This window comes from Nomascus leucogenys, chromosome 12, assembly GCF_006542625.1.
Source record: "Nomascus leucogenys isolate Asia chromosome 12, Asia_NLE_v1, whole genome shotgun sequence".
Taxonomy (NCBI): Eukaryota; Metazoa; Chordata; class Mammalia; order Primates; family Hylobatidae; genus Nomascus; species Nomascus leucogenys.
In genome coordinates, this window is record NC_044392.1 from 1,021,494 (window position 1) to 1,045,030 (window position 23,537).

At 47.4% G+C, this 23,537-nt stretch overlaps 1 protein-coding gene across 3 annotated transcripts in view; it reads right to left on the reverse strand.

Annotated features, from left to right (window-relative positions):
* Positions 1-324: 324 nt before the first annotated feature.
* The window catches only part of SPOCD1 (SPOC domain containing 1), a 31,103-nt gene continuing 7,890 nt past the window's right edge, over positions 325-23,537 (reverse strand). For 2 of the 3 annotated variants that reach the window (XM_030823170.1, XM_030823169.1), the window contains 14 exons: positions 11,502-11,543; positions 10,287-10,463; positions 9,862-9,987; positions 9,654-9,708; positions 9,247-9,331; positions 8,284-8,443; positions 8,043-8,159; positions 6,432-6,557; positions 3,987-4,098; positions 3,610-3,760; positions 3,141-3,291; positions 2,546-2,635; positions 2,085-2,271; positions 325-1,154 (listed from right to left, as the gene is read on the reverse strand). In XM_030823170.1, the coding sequence (XP_030679030.1) occupies positions 463-1,154; positions 2,085-2,271; positions 2,546-2,635; positions 3,141-3,291; positions 3,610-3,760; positions 3,987-4,098; positions 6,432-6,557; positions 8,043-8,159; positions 8,284-8,443; positions 9,247-9,331; positions 9,654-9,708; positions 9,862-9,987; positions 10,287-10,367 (2,133 nt within the window). In that variant the 5' untranslated portion in view covers positions 10,368-10,463; positions 11,502-11,543 and the 3' untranslated portion in view covers positions 325-462. Of the gene's footprint in view, positions 1,194-2,084; positions 2,272-2,545; positions 2,636-3,140; positions 3,292-3,609; positions 3,761-3,986; positions 4,099-6,431; positions 6,558-8,042; positions 8,160-8,283; positions 8,444-9,246; positions 9,332-9,653; positions 9,709-9,861; positions 9,988-10,286; positions 10,464-11,501; positions 11,544-23,537 lie in introns of all 3 variants that reach the window. The other variant, XM_030823168.1, reaches the window with a different exon arrangement.

Consider the following 23,537-nt stretch of genomic DNA (forward strand, 5'->3'; position numbering starts at 1 on the left):
TGCTCATCTTTTCCTCTCTAGCAATCTCTTGATGTCTGGATGTCTGTGACCCTCCAAAAGGCTCTGTCCATTTCTCTCTCCACCCCCAACCTCGGTCCTACTTTCTTTCCCACCACCTCCTCTTCCTCCTAGTTCAGAATACTTGCAAAATGCTTCCAGAAACCACCGTGGCAATAGCTGTGCCCTGGGGCACAGTGATGGTTCAGGACCTCAGACCAGCAATGAGCAAGGCTGCACATTTGTGCACAAGACACACACTGACACACCCACTCAACCCACATCTGACCAGGACCAGGGGCTCTCCTGACCAGCTAGCAGATGCAATCCAAATTTTGCCAAATTCTTTACTGAACAAAAAATCAACAGCAAACATTGTCAGACAGGAAGCTGAAACAGGGCAGGTGGGCAGAGCTGACCATCCTCTCCTTGCAGTCCCGCCTCTCTCTGGAACAGGCTTCAACACTAGTGAGGGCATGAAAACCCCTGTTCTGGTGGGTAAGGAGGGTCAGCCTTTCTAGGGAAGGGACACTCAGAGCCAGCTTCATCTGTAGGCCCCAAAGAGGAGTCAGGGGCTGGGTCAGGGGGCTCTGGAGCTGCAAGGGGGCTAGACAAATGCTGCAGAGGGTGGGGCATGGAGCTGTTGGTCTGGGGGCACAGTAAGGCGTGGAGCTGGTGACTCATGGTCACCAGGGATTCGAGGTGCCGGAGCAGGGCCTGGTGGGGACAAGAGTCCCTATGGAAGTGCTGGCCACAGCCAAAGCCATGACCAGCTGGTGCTACTGAATAGGGATGCTGGGACTGGCGCAAGCCTGGTTCTGGGGGCCCCTGCCCTCGCCCAGGACGCTGCCAGGTTTCAGGCTCTGGCCAGAGCCTCCCCCTGCCTCTGGGGGGCCTCTGCCAAGCACAGATTCCCCTTGGAGCTATACTGCCCCTGCCCTGGCTCTGCTGCCAGGCACCTCCTGGGGGAGGGGTGCCCTTCAGGGGCACATTCGGCCTCCTGTCATCTGGCTGGTAGTATCTCTTCTCCACCTTACTGTTGAAGGAGACCATCTTTTGAACCTTCCCCAGCCAGGGGCTGGACGCTGCTGTGTCTGGAAGCCCTTCCTTGGGGAGCAGCACAGCCAGCAACAGACTTGAGTGAGTGACCTCCAGACCTGGGGAAAGAAGAGGGGAGACAGGAAGAGCCCAAAGGCCTGTTGGGGAGAACTGTGTTCAGCTTAGCTGCAGCAGATCTGGAGGCTAGATCCCAGGAAGGGCTTCTCCACAGTGAGATGGGGCCCATGAGATGCTGGGAAAAGTAAGTAGGAAGGTGGGGCTGTCTTGGAAGATTTGAGCTCTGCGGGATCAAGGCTCATCTGGCTGAGGCTGGGGTATGGATGGTTGGACCTGAAGACTCTACAGGCTCAAAGTCTACCTCATTGTCTCAGGACATGGAGCCCCAAAAGGCCAAGCGCTTTGCTCAGGAGTGGGCAATGCGCCCACCGCCACCCTCGCTGCTTTCCTGTGTCCATGCACAGAGGCCGAGCTCGGCCCCCGTGGCTGTGGTGAAACATCCCTCCCTCCTCTCTGAGGTGACATTTACAGTCAAGTGTGTGTAGGTCCTGCCTCTGTCCTGCTGCCTGGGTCAAATGTGGCTGTCCCTGGAGTTTCTCTTCAGGGGTGCCTACCCTGAGCGACAGTGTGGTGTGGTGGTTAGGGGCCAGGTTTCTGAAGCCATGTCGCCTGGGAGTGAAGCCCAGTTCTGCTATTGACTGGCTGTGTGACTTTGGACAAGTCACTTGCCTTCTTCCTCCCTCAGTTTCTTCATCTATGAGATGCACAGTCTAGTCTAATAGTACCATTCTCATAGGGTGATTCTGAGACTACAAGAATTCATCTAGGTCAAGCTTTCACAACAACGGCTGGCACGCAGTTCATGATATCCAAGCGTGAGCTATTGCTGTCATTGTTCTCACATTTGCCTGGCTGGGTGAGGAGTTCCCTTCTGAGATGTGCCTGCCTCTGCCGGGTGACTGCGTCAACCGTGCCTGGTCTGGTCACCAAGGGAGCAGAGGCAGGGTCTGGTATGGGGACTGGGCACTCACCTGGGCCCCCCAGAGGGCGCAGCCTGGTGGGCAGGGGCTGGAAGGCAGGCAGGGGCAGCAGGACCATCCCCATGTGATCCATGGAGGCCAGGCCATGGCGCTGCCTGTCATTGAGGTACGAGTAGAGCAGGCGGCAGTTCTGGGTGTCCCGGGCCCCATGTGGGCACAGTCTGATCACACAGACATCCTGCGGTGGCAGGAGGAGAGCAGCTGTAAACGCAGTCATCCCCTGCTCCTGCCAACACCCCTGGGCTCCCTGAAACCCGAGAACCCCATGAGAAAGTATGTCCCCATCTTCCAGAGGAGGAAACAGAGGGACCTGCCCAGGGTCACACAGTGAGTCTGCAGTCACTCTGGGAACTAGACCCAGATATCCAAGCCAGGCCTCTGCTCTAGAAGTGGAGAGGGAGGTGGGAGTAAGGTGCTAGGAAAAGAGGGGGTGCCCAAGAGTGGCCAGGTACCTTGGCCTTGGCTGGGCAGATGCTGGCCAGAAGGTCCCAGACAGTGTTGGAGGGGATGCAGCCTGCCGAGCGGATCACGGTGGGCAGAGCCTGGGGGCAGGAAGGATGGCCAGTCAGCCCCCCAGCTTCCCACCCACTCGGGGTGGACACATTCCCAGCCACCTGGAAGGCTGCAGCCTGTGGCAAAGATGGGCGGGCGGTATGCCAGGACCCTCGGTGGCTGCCCAGAAAGCTCTAATTGCCCCATGGAGGTCTACAGCCTGTACTGGCTAATCTCCAACTTCTCCAAAGCCCCTCCCTCCCTCCTCTATCCTCTGCCCTCATCCGACACTGTAGCTGATCATTAAGCCACTCAACGATCAGTCCTAAAACCCTCCTTTGGGCCTTCCTTGCTATGGGTGACAGGGAGTCCTTCACCCTGTTTGTCTCTGTAGGAATGGGACCAACATCTCATTTGCCCCCATGCCTTGCACAGGGCCAGGCACAGAGAGGGGTGCCTATGACTTGTTTTAGAATGCACGAGTGAAAGAAAGGGGGGGGGCTGCCTGGGCTGGTCAGTGTGTAAGGGAGTCCCTGGCGAGCGGGGCAGGTGCACCTGGACAAGCCGACAGCTGTGTCCCGAGACCAGCTGGGCCCTGGCCCGGAAGCGCTTGACGGAGAACATGTCCAGAACACCCTCCCAGGGTGGCAGGCAGGGCAGGGCCTTTGTGGGTGCAGTGGGCACCTGGAGCCCAGATGGAGGGACCCTAGAGGGAGGGACAGAAGACAGGGCCAGACAGACCAGGCCATGAGGACTTCCCCAGCACCTCCTTTCTTTTCAGAGCAGATCCTGTGTCCCCACTGTGGGGGCTGGAACACTGGCCCAAGCTTGGCCTTGTGCAGGGGGCTGCCAGGAGGCTGGGATGATTAGTTCCATTGCACAGATGGGGAAAGGGAGGCTCCCAAGGGAGGGAAGACTTGCCCAAGGAGACACAGAAAAAGCCAGTGCTATGTCTGTTGCCCCAGGTGGTGGCCTCCCCCTCAACCCTGCTGGGTTAGCCACCTCCCTGCTCCCAACCCCACACCTGTCCTGTGGTTCCATGGGAGGCAACTCCCTGGTTTTGGTCGTCTCTGGAGCAGGCATAGGAGTTTGGCTTAGGGCTTTCTGGAAGATATTGTCCCCGCAGCTCTTGGCGACTTTGAAGGAGCCTAGCAGCTCACTTGAGGGCTCCCAGTCTGCAAATAGCAGAGGCAGGAGCTGAAACAGGGGCAGCAGCAGCACTGAAGCCAGCCCAGGGCTTTAGAGCCAGGGTTGAACCAGGCTTTTTACTAGGTGACCTGGGGCACGGGCACCCCCGCTCTGCCACCCTCTCCCCAGGCCACAAATCCCTGTTGCCGCTGAACTGCACGCTCAGCCCCAGCCCGGCCGCCACCCCTGCACCCCTCCCGTGTCCCCTCCCACCCATGCAGATGCGGCAGTTGGAGTCTAAGAAGCGGTGGTCATGCTGCCCTGTGGTGTCCTCTGATGCGATGGGCAGGGCCTGTGGGCTGCAGTCAATGAACATCTGCGGTCCCTGGGAGGCAGAAGACAGAGGGGCAGGCTGAGAAGGTGGCTGGGGATGCCAGGAGCCCTCCATGGGTAGGGGGCCCCAGGATGTGGTTTATTTTTCTCAATAATAAATGTTGTTTTATTGCCAAAATACTGTGAACTCATAAAGAAAATCTGGAAAACACCAAAACTTGAAAATTAAAAAGAAAATCACTTCTTGTCCCACCACTCAGAGACCACTGTTGATATTCTGGGTATCCCTTTATAATCTTTTTCTTTTTTTTCTTTTTTTGTTGTTGTTTGTTTGTTTTTTTGAGACAGAGTCTTGCTCTGTTGCCCAGGCTGGAGTGCAGTGGCTCGATCTCGGCTCACTGCAACCTCCGCCTCCTTGGTTCAAGCGATTCTTCTGCCTCAGCCTCCCGAGTAGCTATAGGCATGTGCCACCACGCCCAGCTAATTTTTGTATTTTTAGTAGAGACGGGGTTTTACTATGTTGGTTGGCCAGGATGCCCTCAATCTCTTGACCTCATGATCCACCTGCCTCGGCCTCCCAAAGTGCTGGGATTACAGGTGTGGGCCACCGCGCCCGGCCCTTTATAATCTTTTTCTATACTCAGGGTTTGGGGGTCCTTTTCCTAAAACAGCTGGGATCAAATATTCAACTTAGTGTTCTCTCTTTGTTCCCTAATAATAGCAGAGGCATTTGTCACGTCATATAGTCCCCGCAGACACTGCTGTGATGGGGTGAGACTGGAGTGGACGTCTCACCTCTGTTGCTATACATTTGGGTCATTTCCAGGTTTTCACTATTACTAAATGGCACTGAGGACATTTTTGTGCAGAAAGTAGTTTCCTAAACTTTAAATTATGTCCTTAGGACAAGATTTCAGAAGCAGATGACAGAATCAGGGAGAAGGAACATTTTAAAGACTCTTGACGTCTATTGCCAAATCACTTTTTTTCCTCATACTAGAAATAGCTTTAAACATAAAACAATCATTGCTTTAGCAAGGTTTAAAGAGATTTTGAAACTCTACTCTTATCAGCCACCTCCAGAACAGTCTCAAAGCACAGGCTTTGGAGTCAGCCAGCCTGGGTTCAAATCTCAGCTTCCCCACCGCACATATGTGACCTTGGCGCCAGGTTCCTCATCCCAGAAATGGGCAGGGAATAGCACCGACCTCCTAGGCCATTGTGAGATGTGAATGAGACACTGCTTGTAAAAGGTGCACATAGTAGGTGTTCAATAAACAGTGAAGATTGTTATCATGTGTTGTTTTCCCCTCCCCTCCCCTCCCATCCCACCTCCTCGCTCTCTTCCTCTCTGGGAATAGCTACGTCTTTCTCCTACATTGCCTTTCAGTTTGTTCAGGGAATACAAACTGATTTAGACTGAGGAGCAGCCACACCCCTTAGGGATCCTCTTGGCACAGGTAGAGGTTCTCCCAGTCGTTGGCCTGAATATTAGTGGTAGGAGTGGGGAGCAGGGATTTCTGTCTGTTCACTGTCACTTCCCCAGTGCCTAGAACCGTGCAGGTCCCCTATAAATATACTGACTGACTGAATATAGTTAAAGGGAGCCGCCCTGCACCCCTCTCCTGAACACGCAGCTGATGAGACCCAGGTGAACATCTGACCCACAGAACACTCAACTACAGCCAGAGTGGCCTTCGAAGAGTGACCGAAGGGAGCCAAGGGAAAGTTCTAATCAACTCCAGGAGTCTGAGATGATGGCTTCATGGATTCTGGGGCTGCTGAGCCACCATGTCAGGCTATGTGCAAGCCGGGGCCAAGGGGGAGGAAGGAGCAGCATGGACCTGAGGATGGAGCAGATCCTCGGCGCCAAGAGCCCTAGACTATTGTCACTCCCGTTGGCTTTCCAGGTCTGAGGACAAGTTCCAGGAGGCCCTCTGGATGGACTGCCAGGGTGCCGGGTGGTTCCCTGCCTGGAGCATCCCTAAACCGATCCACTGAATACAGTGGGTCTTCATTCCTTCCATCTGAAAAAGTCACTGCCTGGAACAGCGCAGCCTGCTGCTTCCCAGCAGAGATCTGGGCAGAATGCCTGAGGCTGGGGATGACTGTGATGATGGGACTTAATACCACTCATGTGGGGGCCTTGGGGTGAGGCCAAAAGGAGGAGGACCGACAGTGATAAGGCACGGGCAGGCCTGTGCCAGCAGCACTGTCCCACCCCATGTTCCCCTATGCGTTAAGGATCGCTGTCCCCGTTTTATCACAAACAAGGTGGGCCTCAGAGCAGTCAGGTGACATGCCCAAGGCCACACTGCTGGTGAGGCGAGGCGTGGGACCCCCAGGCATGGGCTCTGCCCGGCATCAGGTCAGGCTCCAACTTACCACCAGATCCTCCAGGGTCAGCGTCTGGTCCATGTCCCGCTGAATCTCCACTTCGCCCTTGTGGGTCATTTTGGAGGCCGGAAGTCTGCACGGCTCCTTCTGTTGCTGCTCAATGATCTTCAGGCCCTGAAGAGGTGGAGCAGCCCAAGCTGAGCCCAGTGAGGGGGCCTCTGGCCATCAAAAGCCCAAGTGCTCACTTTCCTCCCTTGAGGCCCCTCTCTTGTGGTTCCCCTCCTCAACACTTTTACTTCCGCCATACCCCTCCTCTGGGAAGCCCTCCACCCTTAGCACTACCTCTCCATATTCCACCGATTCACCCTTCAAGTCCTGCCTCCTCCAGGAAGCCTTCCTGGATTTTGCTTTCACCCACGGTCAATTCAACCTCTGACTATACCTCATCCTTTTCTGGGAAGGGTGTGGTGTTGCTGAAAGAGTGCAGGCTCTGGAGTTCCCACTGGGCCATTAATAAAGATTCATAAGATGGTATGGCCTGGGGCAAGCACTTAGCTGCTCTAAGCCTCAGTTTATCTGTTCCGTAGGAATTTAATTTAAAGCACTATGTTAAACAACATATATAGAGTGCTTAGCCTGGAACATGGCTCATAGTAAATGCTAGTTGTAAGTCTTACTGTCGACCAATGTCACTCTATCTGCAATGCTTCCTGAAAACCTGTCTCTCCTTTTCTGACAACCCCTGGAGGACAGGGGGTCTGCTCCTCCAGGTGGGATCAGCCTCGTGGGCGTGAGATCTGTGCAATCGCACAGGGCCCTGCACTTAGGAGGCCCACGCTTGGTTTAGCGCTCTGTTGTTGTCACCTTGAAATTCTTAGCAGTTGTTGAACAAAAGGCCCCACATTTTCATTCTGCACTGGCTCCCGCAAATTACAAAGCCAGTCCTGATCCCTGGCCCCCATAGAGCCTGGACAGAAGCTCAGCCTATAGTGGATGGATTTACCTGATGGACTCTGGTTATTCATTCTAATCAGTTCAATGTCTTCCAGAGCAGGGGCTGGAGTGCCTCGCCCCATCCCAGTGGCCTCAGCCCCTAAATCAGTCCCTTCTTCTCTCACTGGGCCACCAACAAACATGAGGTGAGCCTTCTCCAAAGCCTGCTCAGTGCCACAGCTTCCCTATCCCAGAGCAGTTCCCAGGCAGGGAGAGACCCACGGACACAGGGTATATGGGGACACAGCTGTGAATCCTGGGGGCTATGGGGACCCTCCCCCAACCTGGGGTACCAGGAAGACCTCCAGTCTTTCCCAGGGCATCTGAAGCTGGGATCGGAGAAGAGGTACCTCAGGACTCCAGACTCTAGGTCTCACCACAGTCCTCCCCCAAGCCCCTCACCCTACAGTCCAGCTCCATTGAAAACCAAGTGTCACATCTCTACCAAGCTCTTCATCCCCAGTCCCTTTCATTTCCACCCCTTCTCCTGTTTCTCTTGTGGGGAGGGTCTCTCTGACTCCCTGTCTGCCTTCTCTGTTTCCTTGTTTCTGTCTTTCTGAATTCCTCCTCCCTCCCTCCCTGTCTCCGTCTCTCTCTCTTCCATTCTCAGGCCACCCACTCTGCCCCCACATCCCCTCACCCATCCTGACTGGGCTCAGCACTCACCCTTTTCTCCTCCTGGTCCCGCCAGCGGGCCAGCTCCTGGGGGGCCAGCTGCATCGAGCTCATCCGCACCAGGTCGTAGGGGGTGACATCTCCATGAACCACTTTGAGAAACAAGTCCTAGGGGGGCAGGGGGCAGGGGGCAGGGCTGCACCACACGCTGAAAGAGCCCCCCGACCCTAGCATCCTGTGGGGCCTCTGAGATTCAGAGAGGGGACCCAGCCCAGCCCAACGCCCTGCTCACCAGGTTCCTGGGGTCCCGCAGGTTGAACAGCAGGCTGCGATACTTGGTCTTGTACCGGCCATTGGTGCCTTGCGTCAGGTCCCAGAGGGCTGCCTCAATGCCAGCAGCGATGCCCTCCACCACCTCCTCACTCAGCACTGGGTCTGGGAGCTCCCGAAGGCTGTGGAGGCCAGGGCAGGGCAGGGGCACTGAGCCCAGAAGGCTCTCCAGGCACTTAGTCCCAGAGGAAGGCAGATGGGTGGGCGGCAGGGTCTGGGCCAACTTGTTCCTGTCGTGGGTGTTTCCCTGCAGGAACCTACTTATTCTTACCCCAACTCTGTGAGGAGGAAATAGGATCATTCTCCTTTTACAGATGGGGTTACTGGGGCTCAGGGAAAATAAGGGGCTTACTCACAACTGTGTAATTAGTGGCAAAAGCAAGATTTGAAACTCGATTGTCTGACTCACCAGCCTGCGCCCCGTCTCTGGCCCACGGGATGTGTGGAGGGGAGGAAGCCGGGGTCAGGTCAGAGTAAGGCAGGAGTCAGGGGAAGGGAATGGAGCCCTGGCCCTCGGTGTCATCTGTCATTGCCTTGCTGTGTGGCCTTTGCAAAGTCCAACCCTCTCTGAGCCTTGGTCTCCCCATCAGCAAATGAGAGCTCTGGGCTCAGATCTCTGAGCCGCTCCCAGCACAGACTCTCACTATGTGAAAGCATTTGCTGCGGGTGACATTGACGTGGATGGACCTGAGCCGAAGCCGAGAGCTGCAGCAGCTAAGTGGGGAAGCACAGCCTTAAAGCCAGAGAGACCCAGCTTCAAATTTCAGCTCTCCACTGGCTCTTGGTGTGGGCAAGGGACCTGGCACAGCTACCAAATGGGGTTAGCCAGACACCCAGAAGCCCTTAGAACATGGCAGGGCCCCGGAGGCGGGGGCGTGTGAGGGCGGCCCTTGGGATGTCAGGGGAGTGGGGAGCAAGGCCTCACCGAGTCCATAGCACCTCCTGCATGGAACGGACAACAGTGCCCCGCACCCCAATATACAGGGATGGCTTCTCCTGTTGGAGCTGAGCTGTGGGGAGAGAGTGTCACAGGCTCCCCGGGGGGCCCAGGGGAAAGGGGAGGGGGCTGACTCAAGGCTGATGGGTTTAGGCAGACAGGAGAGGGGTCCCACCCTCAAAGACCTAGATCCCTCCCTCTATCCATCTGGGAGCCAAGCCCAGGCAGCCAGTGGCCCCCACCCCTTCCCCCGCCCCTTTGGGGAGGAGCTATAGGCTGATGGGATGCGGGGAGAGAAGAGTCATCGCAGGGGCTGGAGCCAGGAGCTGGGCTGAGTCCTCCCCAGACCCCAGCAGTCTCTGGAAGCAGAAGAGGCTCCCTCCAGGGCCCTTCACCTGAGTCCTCTGCCCGCTCCAGCAGAGACTCCTCTTCAGCCTCCACTGGGCCACTCTGCAGGGGAGGCGTGAGGAATTGAGGCTGTACTGGTGGGCCTGGCCTTCCAGCCCAGGGGACACTGCTTCCCCTAGTCACCTCCCCACTCCCACGTCCTCCCTGACCCATGCTCTAGTGAAGATGGCACATGGCCGGGGCAGAAGCACTCACCTGGGGACATGCAGGGTCCGAGTTGGGGTCGCCAGGGGCCAGGGAACCGCTTCTTGGAGGGTAGAAGGGGTCAGAGAGGCCACCAGGGTCCCCTGCTGTGCCTCCTGAAGGAGAAGGCTGGAAAACCTTGGGGCAGGGAGCAGACAAGCTATTGGCCGGAAGTGGAGGCCAGCACCTGTTCCCTCCCCAGATGTACTGGAGGCCCAGCCCCTCCCTCCTCCAGTTCACCCTGAATTCAGAGCTGCAGAAAGAAGTATACATGGAGCCCAGGCCAGCCATGCAGGCTGGGGCCTGACCCTGCCTCTGGCTATTCTGAATGACCGTGAACAAGTGGCACCCTCTCTCTGAGCCTCAGTGACATCTCTGTGAATCAGGTGTGAAGGTGCCTCTCTCAGCAGGATTAAATGACGTCACTTGTTCCGTACCTGGCACCCAGCAGGGCCCTGCGCCGTGGGCCTTTTCTTCCTTCTGAGCCTCTGGGCAGGTGAGGGTGAGCTGACCTCCATCAAGTCCTCTAGAACCTCCAGCTTTGGTGGCAGCTGCCCCTCTGCCTGGCCGTGGCTGATGGCCCCCAGGAGCTGGATCACTGGCCCGGAACCCAGCTGCGGGGGAGATTGCACTTCAGAAGCAAGCAGGGCCAGCCGCTGTCCCCGCCTTCAGAGTGCTCGCCTCACCTGTAATTGTTGAACGTCTCTCTCCCACTGTAAGCTTCGTGAGGATAGAGAACATGCCTGTCTTGGTCCCCCCTGTATTCCCAATGCTTGGAAAAGGCCTGGCACAGTGTTCAGTGAATGTTTGCTACCTGGCTAGCCTCTGTCCCAGGAGAGGAGCCTGCCTCCATCCCCATCCTTTCTCAACTTCCCCCTTAACCCCCAGTCACATTCATAGTTAACTGGACTCTGTGCCAGGACCCTCTCACTCTTCTTCTGACCACAGATGCATCTCATCAGGAGGGACATACCTCGTTCGGACTCCACCTCCTCTTGCTCAAAGCTCTGTCATGCCCCTTTCAGGGGTCACTGACTTGTTGTCTGCCTCTCCCTTGAAGCAGCCAAATGCAGGCATCTGCAAGGCTTACACTCTGTAAGGCTGCTTATCACTCCTCTATTGCCCATAAAAGAAATCCCTTCATGACTGTTTCAAGGTGCAAAGTAGATTTTGTTCTTCTAATGAACTACGGAATCTATCCTGCTCAGCTTTTTGCTATGGCTGCCAGGAAGCTCAGTGTTAACTTTGAGCCTGGCAGGTGTACCTTTCCAAGACTGGTAGAGAGTAAGGTGTTGTTGTAACAAGATCCCCCTTCTCCTTCCTCTTTTCTTACTTTCTTTAGGCTTTTAGCCCATTTTAAGTGTGTTTCAATTCTTTTCATTTATTGCAAACCACAGGGAATTGTTTTAAAAGTAGGTGAGTCTGAAAACTAATCCTTGAATGAATGATCATGAAATGGTCAGGTTCCAAGGTCTGCAGGAAACTAAAAGTCTAAGATCCAACATTACAGAGGGAGGGGAGCACTAGGATCCACTGGGGGAGGGCAGGCTGGGCGGGGTAGCATCTTCACATCTGCTGTGGAGGAGCCCTCCCACTCCACCCCACCTGAGGCAAGGGAGGAAGAAAAGCAATAATAAAACGTAAACACCTACGTAACACACAAGCTTCACTCCATGGGGTATTTTCACTTCCTCCTTGGAGAGAAAGAAGATGCAGAGATTAGAATCCAGAGGACCCAGCCACCCCATAGCAGGAATTCACAAAGACAAGACCTTCTTGTTGAAAGGGTGTGTGTTCAGTGTTCACTGAGTTGTACTTACAGCAAAAAGTTGTCCATCAAAGGGGAAATGGTTAATAAAAAAAAATGTCCATCAGGCCGGGTGCCGTGGCTCACGCATGTAATCCCAGCACTTTGGGAGGCCGAGGCGGGTGGATCACCTGAGATCAGTTTGAGACCAGCCTGGCCAACATGGTGAAACCCAGTCTCTACTAAAAATACAAAAATTAGCTGAGCATGGTGGCGGGCGCCTGTAATCCCAGCTACTCGGGAGGCTGAGGCAGGAGAATAACTTGAACCCAGGAGGTGGAGGTTGCAGTGAGCCAGGATCGTGCCACTGCACTCCAGCCTGGGCAACAGAGTGAGACTCGGTCTCAAAGAAAAAAAAAGCCCATCAAAGGGAAATGGTTAATAAATGGTGACACTTCGTACTACGAATTCTATATGGCTTATAAAGGGTAAGGAAGTCATCATAAAAATTACCACTCATTGAGGGCTTATGAAGTAGCTGGCCCCACAGAAGCACATCACTCATGCTATTAAGGTCTCAGAACGACACCATGAGGTATATACTATTTCTATCCCCATTTTACAGATGAGGAAACTGAGGGCCCAAGAGGATCTGAAAAGTCCTATAGCTGCTAAGCTGCAGAGCTAGTATTAGAACCTAGCTCTGTCTGACCCCAAAGCCCAAGCACTTAGCTGTGGGGCTACGGGGAGACATGGAAAGATTCATGGAAAGATGTCATGAAGTATTCTTGGGAGAAAAAGAAAAAATAGGTTACAGAACAATATCTGTCGCATAAGCCCATTTATGTAAATATATATTTACGGATACATAATAGAGGTTATCTCTGGGGAATGAAATTCCAGGGAGACTTTCACTTTCTACTTGTAGACACTTGGATATTCATGTTATTCAAAACGAGAATGTATTTCTTTTATAACCGGAAACATATTTTTTATTAAAAACAAGTTCAGAACAATACATGTGGTGTGCTACCATTCGCGTTACAGACAGAATGAATTTTAAAATTTGTATTTGCTTGAATACACATAAAATATCACAGGAAGTATCTGTAAGAACCTATATAACCCAGGCTGCCAGTAGGGAAGGGACCGGGTGCCGAGAAAGATGAGTTTCACTTTTTTTGTTTCTTTGAACCATGGAAATGAATCAGCCTTTCAAAAAAGTAAATTGAGAAAGAGGGAGAAAAAAAAAAACAAAGAAAACAGGGGTGTGGGAAGAAGAGCAACAGGAAGAATATAAAGACCAGCCCTTCGCAGTTCAAAGCCTTTTGGCTGGCCCCTGTCTCAGGGGTCCTAACGTCCACGTTATGAGGCTCCAAAACAACAGGCAGGAGAATGAGACAAGCGAAGCCTTTCAACACTGGACTATCAGACCAGAATACAAACTACGTATGTATAATATGTTTAAAGAAATAAAAGAAGGAGACGAACACATGAGTGAAGGACAAAAAAAAACTACAAAAAACAACCGGGCAGAGTTGATCGGGAACCAAACACAGTTTCTGGGAATGAAAGATATAACGATCTTAATTAAAATTTAAAAACTCAATATATAGATTTAATAGCATATTAGATGCAGCTGAGACAAATTAGCTAACTGAACAACACATTTAAATAAATTATCCAGAATCTTCACAGCAGACACTGTGAAGCACTAAGAGACACATCACGCCTATAATCTCAGCACTTTGGGAGGCCGAGACAGGAGGATCACTTGAGGCCAGAAGTTCGAGAGCAGCCTGGGAAACACAGCGAGACCCTGTCTCTACAAAAACAAGAAAAAAAAAAAAAATAGCCAGGCGTGGTGGTCTGTACCTGTAGTCCCAACTACTCAGGAGGCTGAGGTGGCAGGATCGTTTGAGCTTGAGAAGTCAAGGCTGCAGTGAGCTATGATCATATCACTGCACTCTAGCCTGGGGGACACAGCAAGATGCTGTCTCAAAATAAAGGAAAGGAGAGGAGAGGAGAGGAGAGGACAGGAGAGGAGAGGAGAGGAGGGGGGAGGGAGGAGGGGGAGGGGAGGGAGGGGAGGGGAGGAAGGAGGAGGAGGGAAAGAAAGAGAAAGAAGAAAGAAAGAGAGAAAGAAGGAAAGAAAGAAAGAAAGAAAGAAAGAAAGAAAGGAAGGAAGGAAGGAAGGAAGGAAGGAAGGAAGGAAGGAAAGAAGGAAGGAAGGGCGAAAATAATTAATTAAAGTTCCAGAAGGAGAGAGGAAAGAGAATGGGTAGAAGCAGTGTTTAAAGAAATAGGGCTAAGAATTTTTCAAAATTGATAAAAGACAAAAATTTACAGATTCAAAAAGCTCAGTGAATCTCAAACAGAATAAATAAAAGGAAATTCATACCTAGACACATCAACACTCATGATAAGGAGATCCTTACACGCATAAAGAGAAAAAATAACAGCTAACACTTGAATAGCACTTAAAATGTGCTACGGCTGTGGCAAGTGCTTTACATATTAGTTAATTTAATCCTCACCACAGTCTTATGAGGTACTGGTACTGTTATCTCCCCCATTTTACAAAAGAGGAAACTAAGGCACATAGAAGCACAGGGAGGTTAATCAGCTTGCCCAATGTCACACAGCTAGAAAACCAAAGAGCTGAGATTTAAATCCAGACAGTCTGATTCCAGAGGCCATAACTTCAACTACTATTCTATGATCTCATTCACCAAAATACATTTTATCTATAAGGGAATGGCAATTAGACCAACAGCTACTTTCTCAATACTAATAATGAAAAGCAAAACATAGAAAAATAGTATTTTCAATGTGCTTAAAGAAAATAACTATCAATTGTGGACCCAGACAAAATACTTTTCAAAGAATAAGGAAGAAATAAAGATACTATAGAGAAAAATCAAGAGAGCTGTTGTTTTTCTTGATAATTTTGCTTTGCTCAATAAACAAAACGCTAAAAGATAAACCGAGGCAGAAGGAAGGAAAAACAATCCCAGATAGAAATGCTGAGATGAAAGGAAGAATTTTGAGCAAAGAAAATGATGAAGATGCTGTTAAATCTAAATAAACATTGATCGTATGAAACTATAATAACAGTGTGTAATTTGGGGATTTTTTTAAAAAAAAGATAGGACCAATTTACTGGATAACAACAACACACAAATTGGAAAGGTACATGCTTGGAATTAGAGCATTCCAAGATCCCTATATCATTTTGGAGGAAGACAAAGATTGTAACTACCTTTATACTTTGATAAGTTAGTTATTTGTGCTCAAATTTCTTTTTTCTTTCTTTCTCTTTTTTTTTTTTTTTTTTTTTTTTTGAGATGGAGTCTTGCACTGTCACCCAGGCTGGAATGCAGTGGCATGATCTTGGCTTACTGCAACCTCCACCTCCCAGGTTCAAGCGATTCTCCTGCCTAGGCCTTCTGAATAGCTGGGACTACAGGCGCCCGCCACCACACCTGGCTATTTTTTTCTTGTATTTTTAGTAGAGACGGTTTCACCGTGTTAGCCAGGATGGTCTCGATCTCCTGACCTTGTGATCCACTGGCCTCGGCCTCCCAAAGTGCTGGGATCACAGGTGTGAGCCACCGAGCCTGGCCTGTGCTAAAATTTCTAAGAGAACCACCAAAAAAATATAAACTGAGGATACGAAATATCTAAACTACTAGAGGGATAAAAAGGAGTAAGAAAAAATAATCCAAAAGGAGGCAATGAAAGGGAGAAAGTGCTGAAATGCAAAACATACACAAAGCACAAAACAGGCCAGGTGCGGTGGCTCACGCCTGTAATCCCAGCCCCTTGGGAGGCTGAGGCGGGAGGATTGCTTGAGCTCAGGAATTTGAGACCAGCCTGGCCAACATAGCCAGACCCTGGCCCTACTAAATTTTTTTTTCTTAAAGAGCCAGGCACAGTGCATGCACCCGTAGTCCCAGCTACTTGGGAGGCTGAGGTGGGAGAATTGTGAGCCCGGGAGATCAAAGCTGCAGTGGGCTATGATCACGCCACTGCACTCTAGCCTGGGCAACAGAGTGAGACTACGTCTCAAAAAAAAGCACAGAATAAAATGGTAGGAGTAGATGTAAATAAATCAGTAACTATAACAAATGTAAATGAACTAATACTTCAGAAAAATACAAAAATTATCAGACTTTTAAGGAAAGAAAATACAATTACAAAGTCTTTATGAGACCCATTTCTAAAACATAATGATGTAAGAAGGTTAAAATAACAAAATGGAATAATATATGAACAGGCAAATAACCAACCAAAATAAAGCTTTGTAGCTATATTAATAATCAGATAAAACAGACTTTAAGGCAAAAAATCATTAGAGGCAAAGACTTGACTACATAATGATACACAGTTTTACCAGGAAGCTGTAACAACTCTAAATTTATAAGCATCTAATAGCATAAGTTCAAAAACTATAAAGCAAAAAATGGTAGAACTACAAGCAAAAAGACAAATCCACCATGAGAGCAAGAAAATTTCATGTATCTCTCTAACTATTGATAAATAAAGTTGACAAAATAATCAGTAGGAATAAAAAATAACTAATGAAATCAACAAGCTTCATCTGTACATATATATATACAGAATATTAATCCTAATAACTAGAGAATACATATTCTTTTCCAGTATACATGCAACATATATAAAAATTGAGCAAAGCCTGGGCCAAAAAGCAAATATCAACAAATTTCAAAAGACTTTTTTTGGTCAGCACTGCCCAACAGAAACATAAGCCACATGTGTACTTTTAAATATTCTGGTAGCCATATTTTAAAAAGTGAAATTAATTTTGTCATTTATTTAATTCATCATATCCAATATATTATGATTTCAACATGTAATCGATATGAAAACTTTTTTTTTTTTTTTTTTGAGACGGAGTTTCACACTGTTGCCCAGGGTTGGAGTGCAGTGGTGTGATCTCGGCTCACTGCAATCTCCGCCTCCCGGGTTCAAGCGATTCTCCTGCCTCAGCCTCCTGAGTAGCTTGCATTACAGGTGCCCGCCACCACGCCTGGCTAATTTTGTTTGTTTGTTTGTTTGTTTTCAGTAGATACAGGGTTTCACTATGTTGGCCAGGCTGGTCTCAAACTCCTGACCTCATTATCCGCCTGCCTAGGTCTCCTAAAGTGCTGGGATTACAGGCGTGACGAACCGCACCCAGCCATGAACAACTATTAATGAAATGTTTACTTTTTTTTGTACTGAGTCTTTGAAATTCAGTGTATATTTTACACGTACATCTCAATTTGGACTCACCAAAGTTCAAGTGCTCAATAGACACAAGTGGCCAGTGGCTACCAGACTGGATAACTCAGATAAAGACCAGCTTCTCAGACCACAATATCATTCAGTTAGAAGGCAATAAAGACAAAAGCAACAAAAGATTATGTTTGCAAATTAAGAAATACACTTTTAGCCAGGCGTGGTGGCTCACACCTGTAATCCCAGCGCTTTGGGAGGTCAGGTGGGTGGATCACCTCAGGTCAGGAGTTTGAGACCAGCCTGGCCAACATGGCGAAACTCCATCTCTACTAAAAATACAAAAATTAGCCAGACGTGGTGGCACACGCCTGTGATCTCAGCTACTCGGGAGGCTGAGGCATGAGAATTGCTTGAAGCTGGGAGGTGGAGGCTGCAGTAAGCCAAGATAGCACCATTGCACCCCAGCCTGGGGGATAGAGCCAGACTCTGTCTCCAAAAAAAAAAAAAAGAAAAAAGAAAGAAAGAAAGAAACTTTTAAGTAACACATAGGTCAAAGAAAAGTTGTAATTAAAAATGACAAAATATTGAGATTGAATGATAAGACTGTATGTAAAGTCTATGAATGCAGCAAAAGCGATAATTAAAAGGTTCCTTTATAGCTTTAAATGACTTTATTAGAAAGGAAAAAAGGCAGAAAACTAATGAGCTAAGCATAATCTTTAAGACTTTATAAATAGTAGCATAAACTGAACGGAAGGTGACATTGACAACAAACATACAGTGGAGAGGATGAACAAACCAAAAATCGGTTCTTTGAAAAAACAGACAATTCTCTGACAAAACCGATTAAGGAAAAGAGAGGAGGTATAACTAGCTAATGTTTGGAACGTATAATTACAAATGTGCAGTCCTTAAAGATAAGAGGCTATTGTGGAATACTATATGCCAACATGCCAATACATTTGAAAACTCAGACGAAACAAATAGGTATCTAGAAAAGTATAACTTACCAAAATTGATTCAAGAGAAAAACAACACTGAATAAACCTGTAGCCACAAGATAAATTGAATCAGCAGGGAAGGAAACACCTTCCCTAAAGAGAACATCCGTCCATACTTTTTTTTAACCAGCCATTCGATCAAAACGTCCAAAGAATAATTCCAATCTTAAATACATTATCCCAGAAAATAGAAAACAAAAAGATAATCCACAATTCATTCTATGAAGCTAGCAAAACCCTGATACCAAAATCTCACAAGGGTAGTATGAGAACAAATCATTTCAGGCCAGTTAATTCATCCATTGAAAACCCCAAACAAAATATGAAATTGAATTCACAAAATATGAAAAAGATATAGCATTACCAAATTGGGTTTGTTCCAGCAAGGCAAGAACTTAACATTTAAAAAAACTTAATATTTAAAAAAAAAAACACTAACTCCTTAAATTAACGTTAATAAATTCGAGGATAAAAATCATATTATTATCTCAGAAATGGAAAAAACATACGTGATTAAATGCACTGTGCAATAATAATTATAATAATCATAAATATTGTAATTGTAATAATTGTAATAATAATTGTAAATAATTAGCAAACCAGGAAGGGTAGGGAGTTTCCTTTACCTGATAAAGAGTATCTATATAAATAACATAGCAAGTGTCATACTTAAAGGTGAAATGATGACCACATTTCCTTTAAAATCCAGAATAAGTCATGGGTTCCTTGCTGTCACCATTTCTATGCAACATTATACTAACAGTCTTAGCTAGCCCAGTAAGGAAAGGGAAAGGAAGAGAGATGTAAAGAATTGAAAAGGAAATAACAAAAACTGTCATTTGTCTACATATGATTGTCTACATAGAAAACAAACAAAATCCAAATAGATAAATTATATAGATTAATAAAAGCAAGAGTTCTGGATGCAAAATCAATAAACAAAACTCAATTGTGTTTTTACATGGGAGAAAGTGTAGGAATGCAAAACATATGCAAAGCACAAAACAGGGGGGGCCTGGTGGCTCATGCCTGCAATCCCAGCACTTTGGGAGGCCGAGGCGGGTGGATCACCTGAGGTCAGGAGTTCAAGACCAGCCTGACCAATATGGTGAAACTCCATCTCTACTAAAAATACAAAAATTATCTGGTGGTGGGTGCTGTAGTCCATACTGGAGGCTGAACAAGATTGCAGTAAGCTGAGATCGCGCCACTGCACTCCAGCCTGGGCGACAGAACAAGACTTCGTCTCAAAAAAATATATATACGTATATATGTATACATATATACACATATATATACACATATATATACACATATATAGATACGTATATATGTATACATATATACGTATATATATACATACACATACACACACACACAGACATATATATATATACACAAATAAAATAGCATCGGTAAATATAAAGTAGTACAAGGAGACATGTACCTTCTGATGGAAAGAACACACCACCAACCCAAGAAGTAGTTCGGGCTAAAAACTGAATCCAATTCTAATCAAACCTCTAGATTCAACCACCAGTTCACAGCTTAAAGCGAAGATAGAGGACCATGTTTAACTATACTACAGGGATGCAAAAATTACAGGACAATCTAATTTCTTCTTCAAAAAAAAAAAAGACTGCAAGAAAAAACAAGATATGGAGGGAGAACCTACAGTTTAAAAGGCTTAAAAGAGACATCAACCAATCACAAAGTGTGGACCTTATTTCTATCCTGACTTTAAAAAGACAAGTTATAAAAATATAAAAAATACAGGCCAGGTGCGGTGGCTCATGCCTGTAATCCCAACACCTTGAGAGGCCAAGGTGGGTAAACTGCTTGAGCTCAGGAGTTTGAGACCAGCCTGGAAAACATGGCAAAATCCTATCTCTACAAAAAATACAAAAAATTAGCCAGGCGTGGTGGCACACGCCTGTGGTTCCAGCTACTCAGGAGGCTGAGACAGGAGGATCGCTTGAGTCCAGGAGGTGGAGGTTGCAGTAAGCGGAGATTGTGCCACTGCACTACAGCCTGGGAAAGAGAGCAAAACTGTGTCTCCAAAAAAAAACTAATTAATTAATTATTAAAAAATTTGTCATCTTTATGAAACTATTGCAAATTTGGATATTAAATGAATATTTGATGATTTTCAGGCAAGATAAGATAACATACGGTGGCTAGGGTTGGGCATGAGTACAAAAGGGTTCATTCCAGGGTGTAATCCCAGCACTTTGGGAGGCCCAGGCAGGTGGATCACCTGAGGTCAGGAGTTCAAGACCAGCCTGGCCAACATGGTGAAACCCCATCTCTACTAAAAATACAAAACTTAGCCAGGCATGGTGGTGGGCACCTGTAATCCCAGCTACTTGGGAGGTCGAGGCAGGAGAATCGCTTGAACCCGGGCTGCAGAGGTTGCAGTGAGCCAAAATTGCACCACTGCACTCTAGCCTGAGGGACAGAGCAAGAATTGGTCTCGGAAAAAAATATATATATATTTTAGGACTGCCAAGTGACAGTTTCTCTTCTTGACCAAACTCTAGCCAGGCTCCTCTGAGCCTCCTTCACAGCTAGGCCTCAACCTTTGTCTATAAAGACTTGAACAAACACTAAAATAGTTTCTAAGGGCTCATGGCCACATCCCTAAGATGACTCTGGCCCTCTTAAAGTAGCTGCCTAAGAAAACTCAAGGCTGCCCCCAAAATGTACTGTTTGTTCCAGCCAATACCTGAGGGTAGAACCTCTGCCTCCTGTCTCTACCAGAGGATAGAACCCTAACTTTGATAACTGCCACCTAGAAGACAAAATTGGACGAATTACATTTATACTGACTGACCCTTTGTAACTTTCAGTTCCCTGGCTCTACTGAGCCCTCGCTTGTCCCCCCTCCTCCACTCCTAGGTTCTTCCTTTAAAATGCCCAGTTACTTCTGTACAAATCAAAGCTGAGTTCAGTTTAGTTCATGCTGGACTATCTTCCCTATTGCAATCATTATTACTGATTAAAATCTGCCCTTACCATTTTAACTAGTGTTTGGCTTTATCTTTGACACTGCCTGTGTGGTCTCCATCACAACTACTCAACCATGCCGTTGTAACACGAACTCAGCCACAGAAAATATGTAAACAAATAGTCCAGCTTATTTACAAAACCAGGTGAGGTAACCATCCATGGACCATAATTTGCCCTGCTTATAATTCAGTCTACTTTTACATATATTGGAAATTTTCCATAATAAAAAGTTATATATAGATATAGATATCATATCTAGGAATAAATCCTGAAAAGAATGTCAAGCGTGGTGGCTCTCGCCTGTAATTCCAGCACTTTGGGAGGCCAAGGTGGGCAGATCATATGAGGCCAGGACCTTGGGAACAGCCTGGCCAACATGGTGAAAGTGCATCTCTACTAAAAATGCAAAAATTAGCCAGGCATGGTGGCACATGCCTGTGAGTCCAGCTACCTGGGAGGCTGAGGCACGAGAAATGATTGAACCCAGGAGGTGGAGGTTGCAGTGAGCTGAGCTCGCACCACTGCACTCCAGCCTCAGGCAACAGAGTGAGACTATCTTAAAAAAAAAAAAAAAAAAGTGCAAGATTTTTATGGAGAAAATGTAAAACTGTATTGAAAGACATTAAAGATCAAAATAAATGAATATAGTATGTTCATGGATTGGAAGCCTCAATATTGTAAAGATGTTAGTTCTCAGCCAGGTGCAGTGGTTCACTTCTGTAATCCCAATACTTTGGGAGGCCAAGGCAGGCAGATCACTTGAGCCCAGGAGTTCAAGATCACCCTGGGCAACATAGTGAGAGCCCATCTCTTAAAAAAAAAAGTCAGTTCTCCTCAAACTGATTTATAGTTTCAATATGTTTCCAATCAAGATCCCAACAAGTGTGTGTGGTGTGTGTGTGTGTGTGTGTGTGGGGTGTGTGTGTGTCTGGAAACTGACAAGCTGATTGTAATATATGAAAAAGCAGAAGAATGTAAGAGTGAAGATCGTCTTGACAACAACAAAGTTGGAAGACTTGTCTCGTCAACTATCAAGAATTATTAATAAGCTACTATAATTAAGATTATGTAGTATTAACAAAGGTAAAGACAATTTGAACAAGATGAGTGTAAAGAGACCAGAAATAAATCTCACATATATGGAGACTTGACTTACAGCCGAGCTGGCATTGCATGTAAATGGGGAAGAACAGAATTTTCAGCAAACGGTGCTGGAACAATTGGGTATCCATATAAAAAATTAAATTAGATCCCTGCCCCCTATCATTCACAAAAGTCAATTCCAGGTAGATTACAGACCTAAATGTGAAAGGCAAAACAACACAATATATGAGAACTTCATCACTACCTTGAGATAGGAAATGAATTCTTTAAAAATACTTCTAAAACAAACTATAAATAATGGATAAACTTGGATATTTTAAAATTAAGAATTACTTCAGCAATTTCACTTCTGGGTATATACACAAAAAAGAATTTAAAGCAGGGATTGAAACAGATATTTGTACACCAATGTTTTTAGCAACATAATTCACAATAGCCAAAAGGTGAAAACCATCCAAGTGTCCATTGATAGAAGAATACAATGGAATGTTATTCATCCTCAACAAGGAATGAAATTCTGATACACACTACAATGTGGGTGAGCCTTGAAAACAGTAAGCTAAGTGAAGAAGCCAGTCACAAAAGGGCAATTATTTAGTGGTTCCATTTAAGTGAGGTACCTAGAGGAGTCAAATTCATAGAGACAGAAAGTAGAATGGTGGGTATTGGGGGTAGGGGGAGGGAAATGGGGGGTTATTGTTTCATAGGTACAGACTTTCAGTTTGGGGTGAGGAAAACGTTCTGGAGATGGATTTTGGTGATGACTGCACAACAATGTGAATGTACTTAATGCCACTGAACTGTACACTTAAAAATTGTTAAAATGGTAAATTTTAAGTTATGTACACACTTTACCACAATTTTTAAAAATTAAGAATTGCTGCTCATCAACAGATACCATCAAGAAAGCAAAATTATGAGCCACACTCTAGGAGAATGTATTTGCAAAATACATAAGCAACAAAGGAGTACTATCCAGAATAGATAAAGAATTCTGGCCAGGCGCGGTGGCTCACGCCTGTAATCCCGACACTTTGGGAGGCCAAGTCGGGCAGATCGTGAGGTCAAGAGATCAAGACCATCTTGGCCAACATGGTGAACCCGTCTCTACTAAAAATACAAAAATTATCTGGGCATGGTGGCACGTGCCAGTAGTCCCAGCTACTCGGGAGGCTGAGGCAGAAGAATCGCTTAAACCCAGGAGGTGGAAGTTGCAGTGAACTGAGATCGTGCCACTGTACTCCAGCCTGGCGACAGAGCGAGACTCCATCTCAAAAAAAAAATTTTTTTTTAGCCGGATGCGGTAGCTCACACCTGTAATCCTAGCACTTTGGGAGGCTGAGGTCAGAGGATCACTTGAGGTCAGGATTTTGAAACCAGCCTGGCCAACATGGTGAAACCCCGTCTCTACTAAAAATACAAAAAAAATCTAGCCAAGCGTGGTGGTGGGCACCTCTAATCCCAGCTACTCAGGAGGCTGAGGCAGGAGAATCACTTGAACCCAGGAGGCAGAGGTTGCAGTGAGCCAAGATCGCGCCATTGCACTCCAGCCTGGGCAACAAGAGCAAAACTCCATCTCAAAA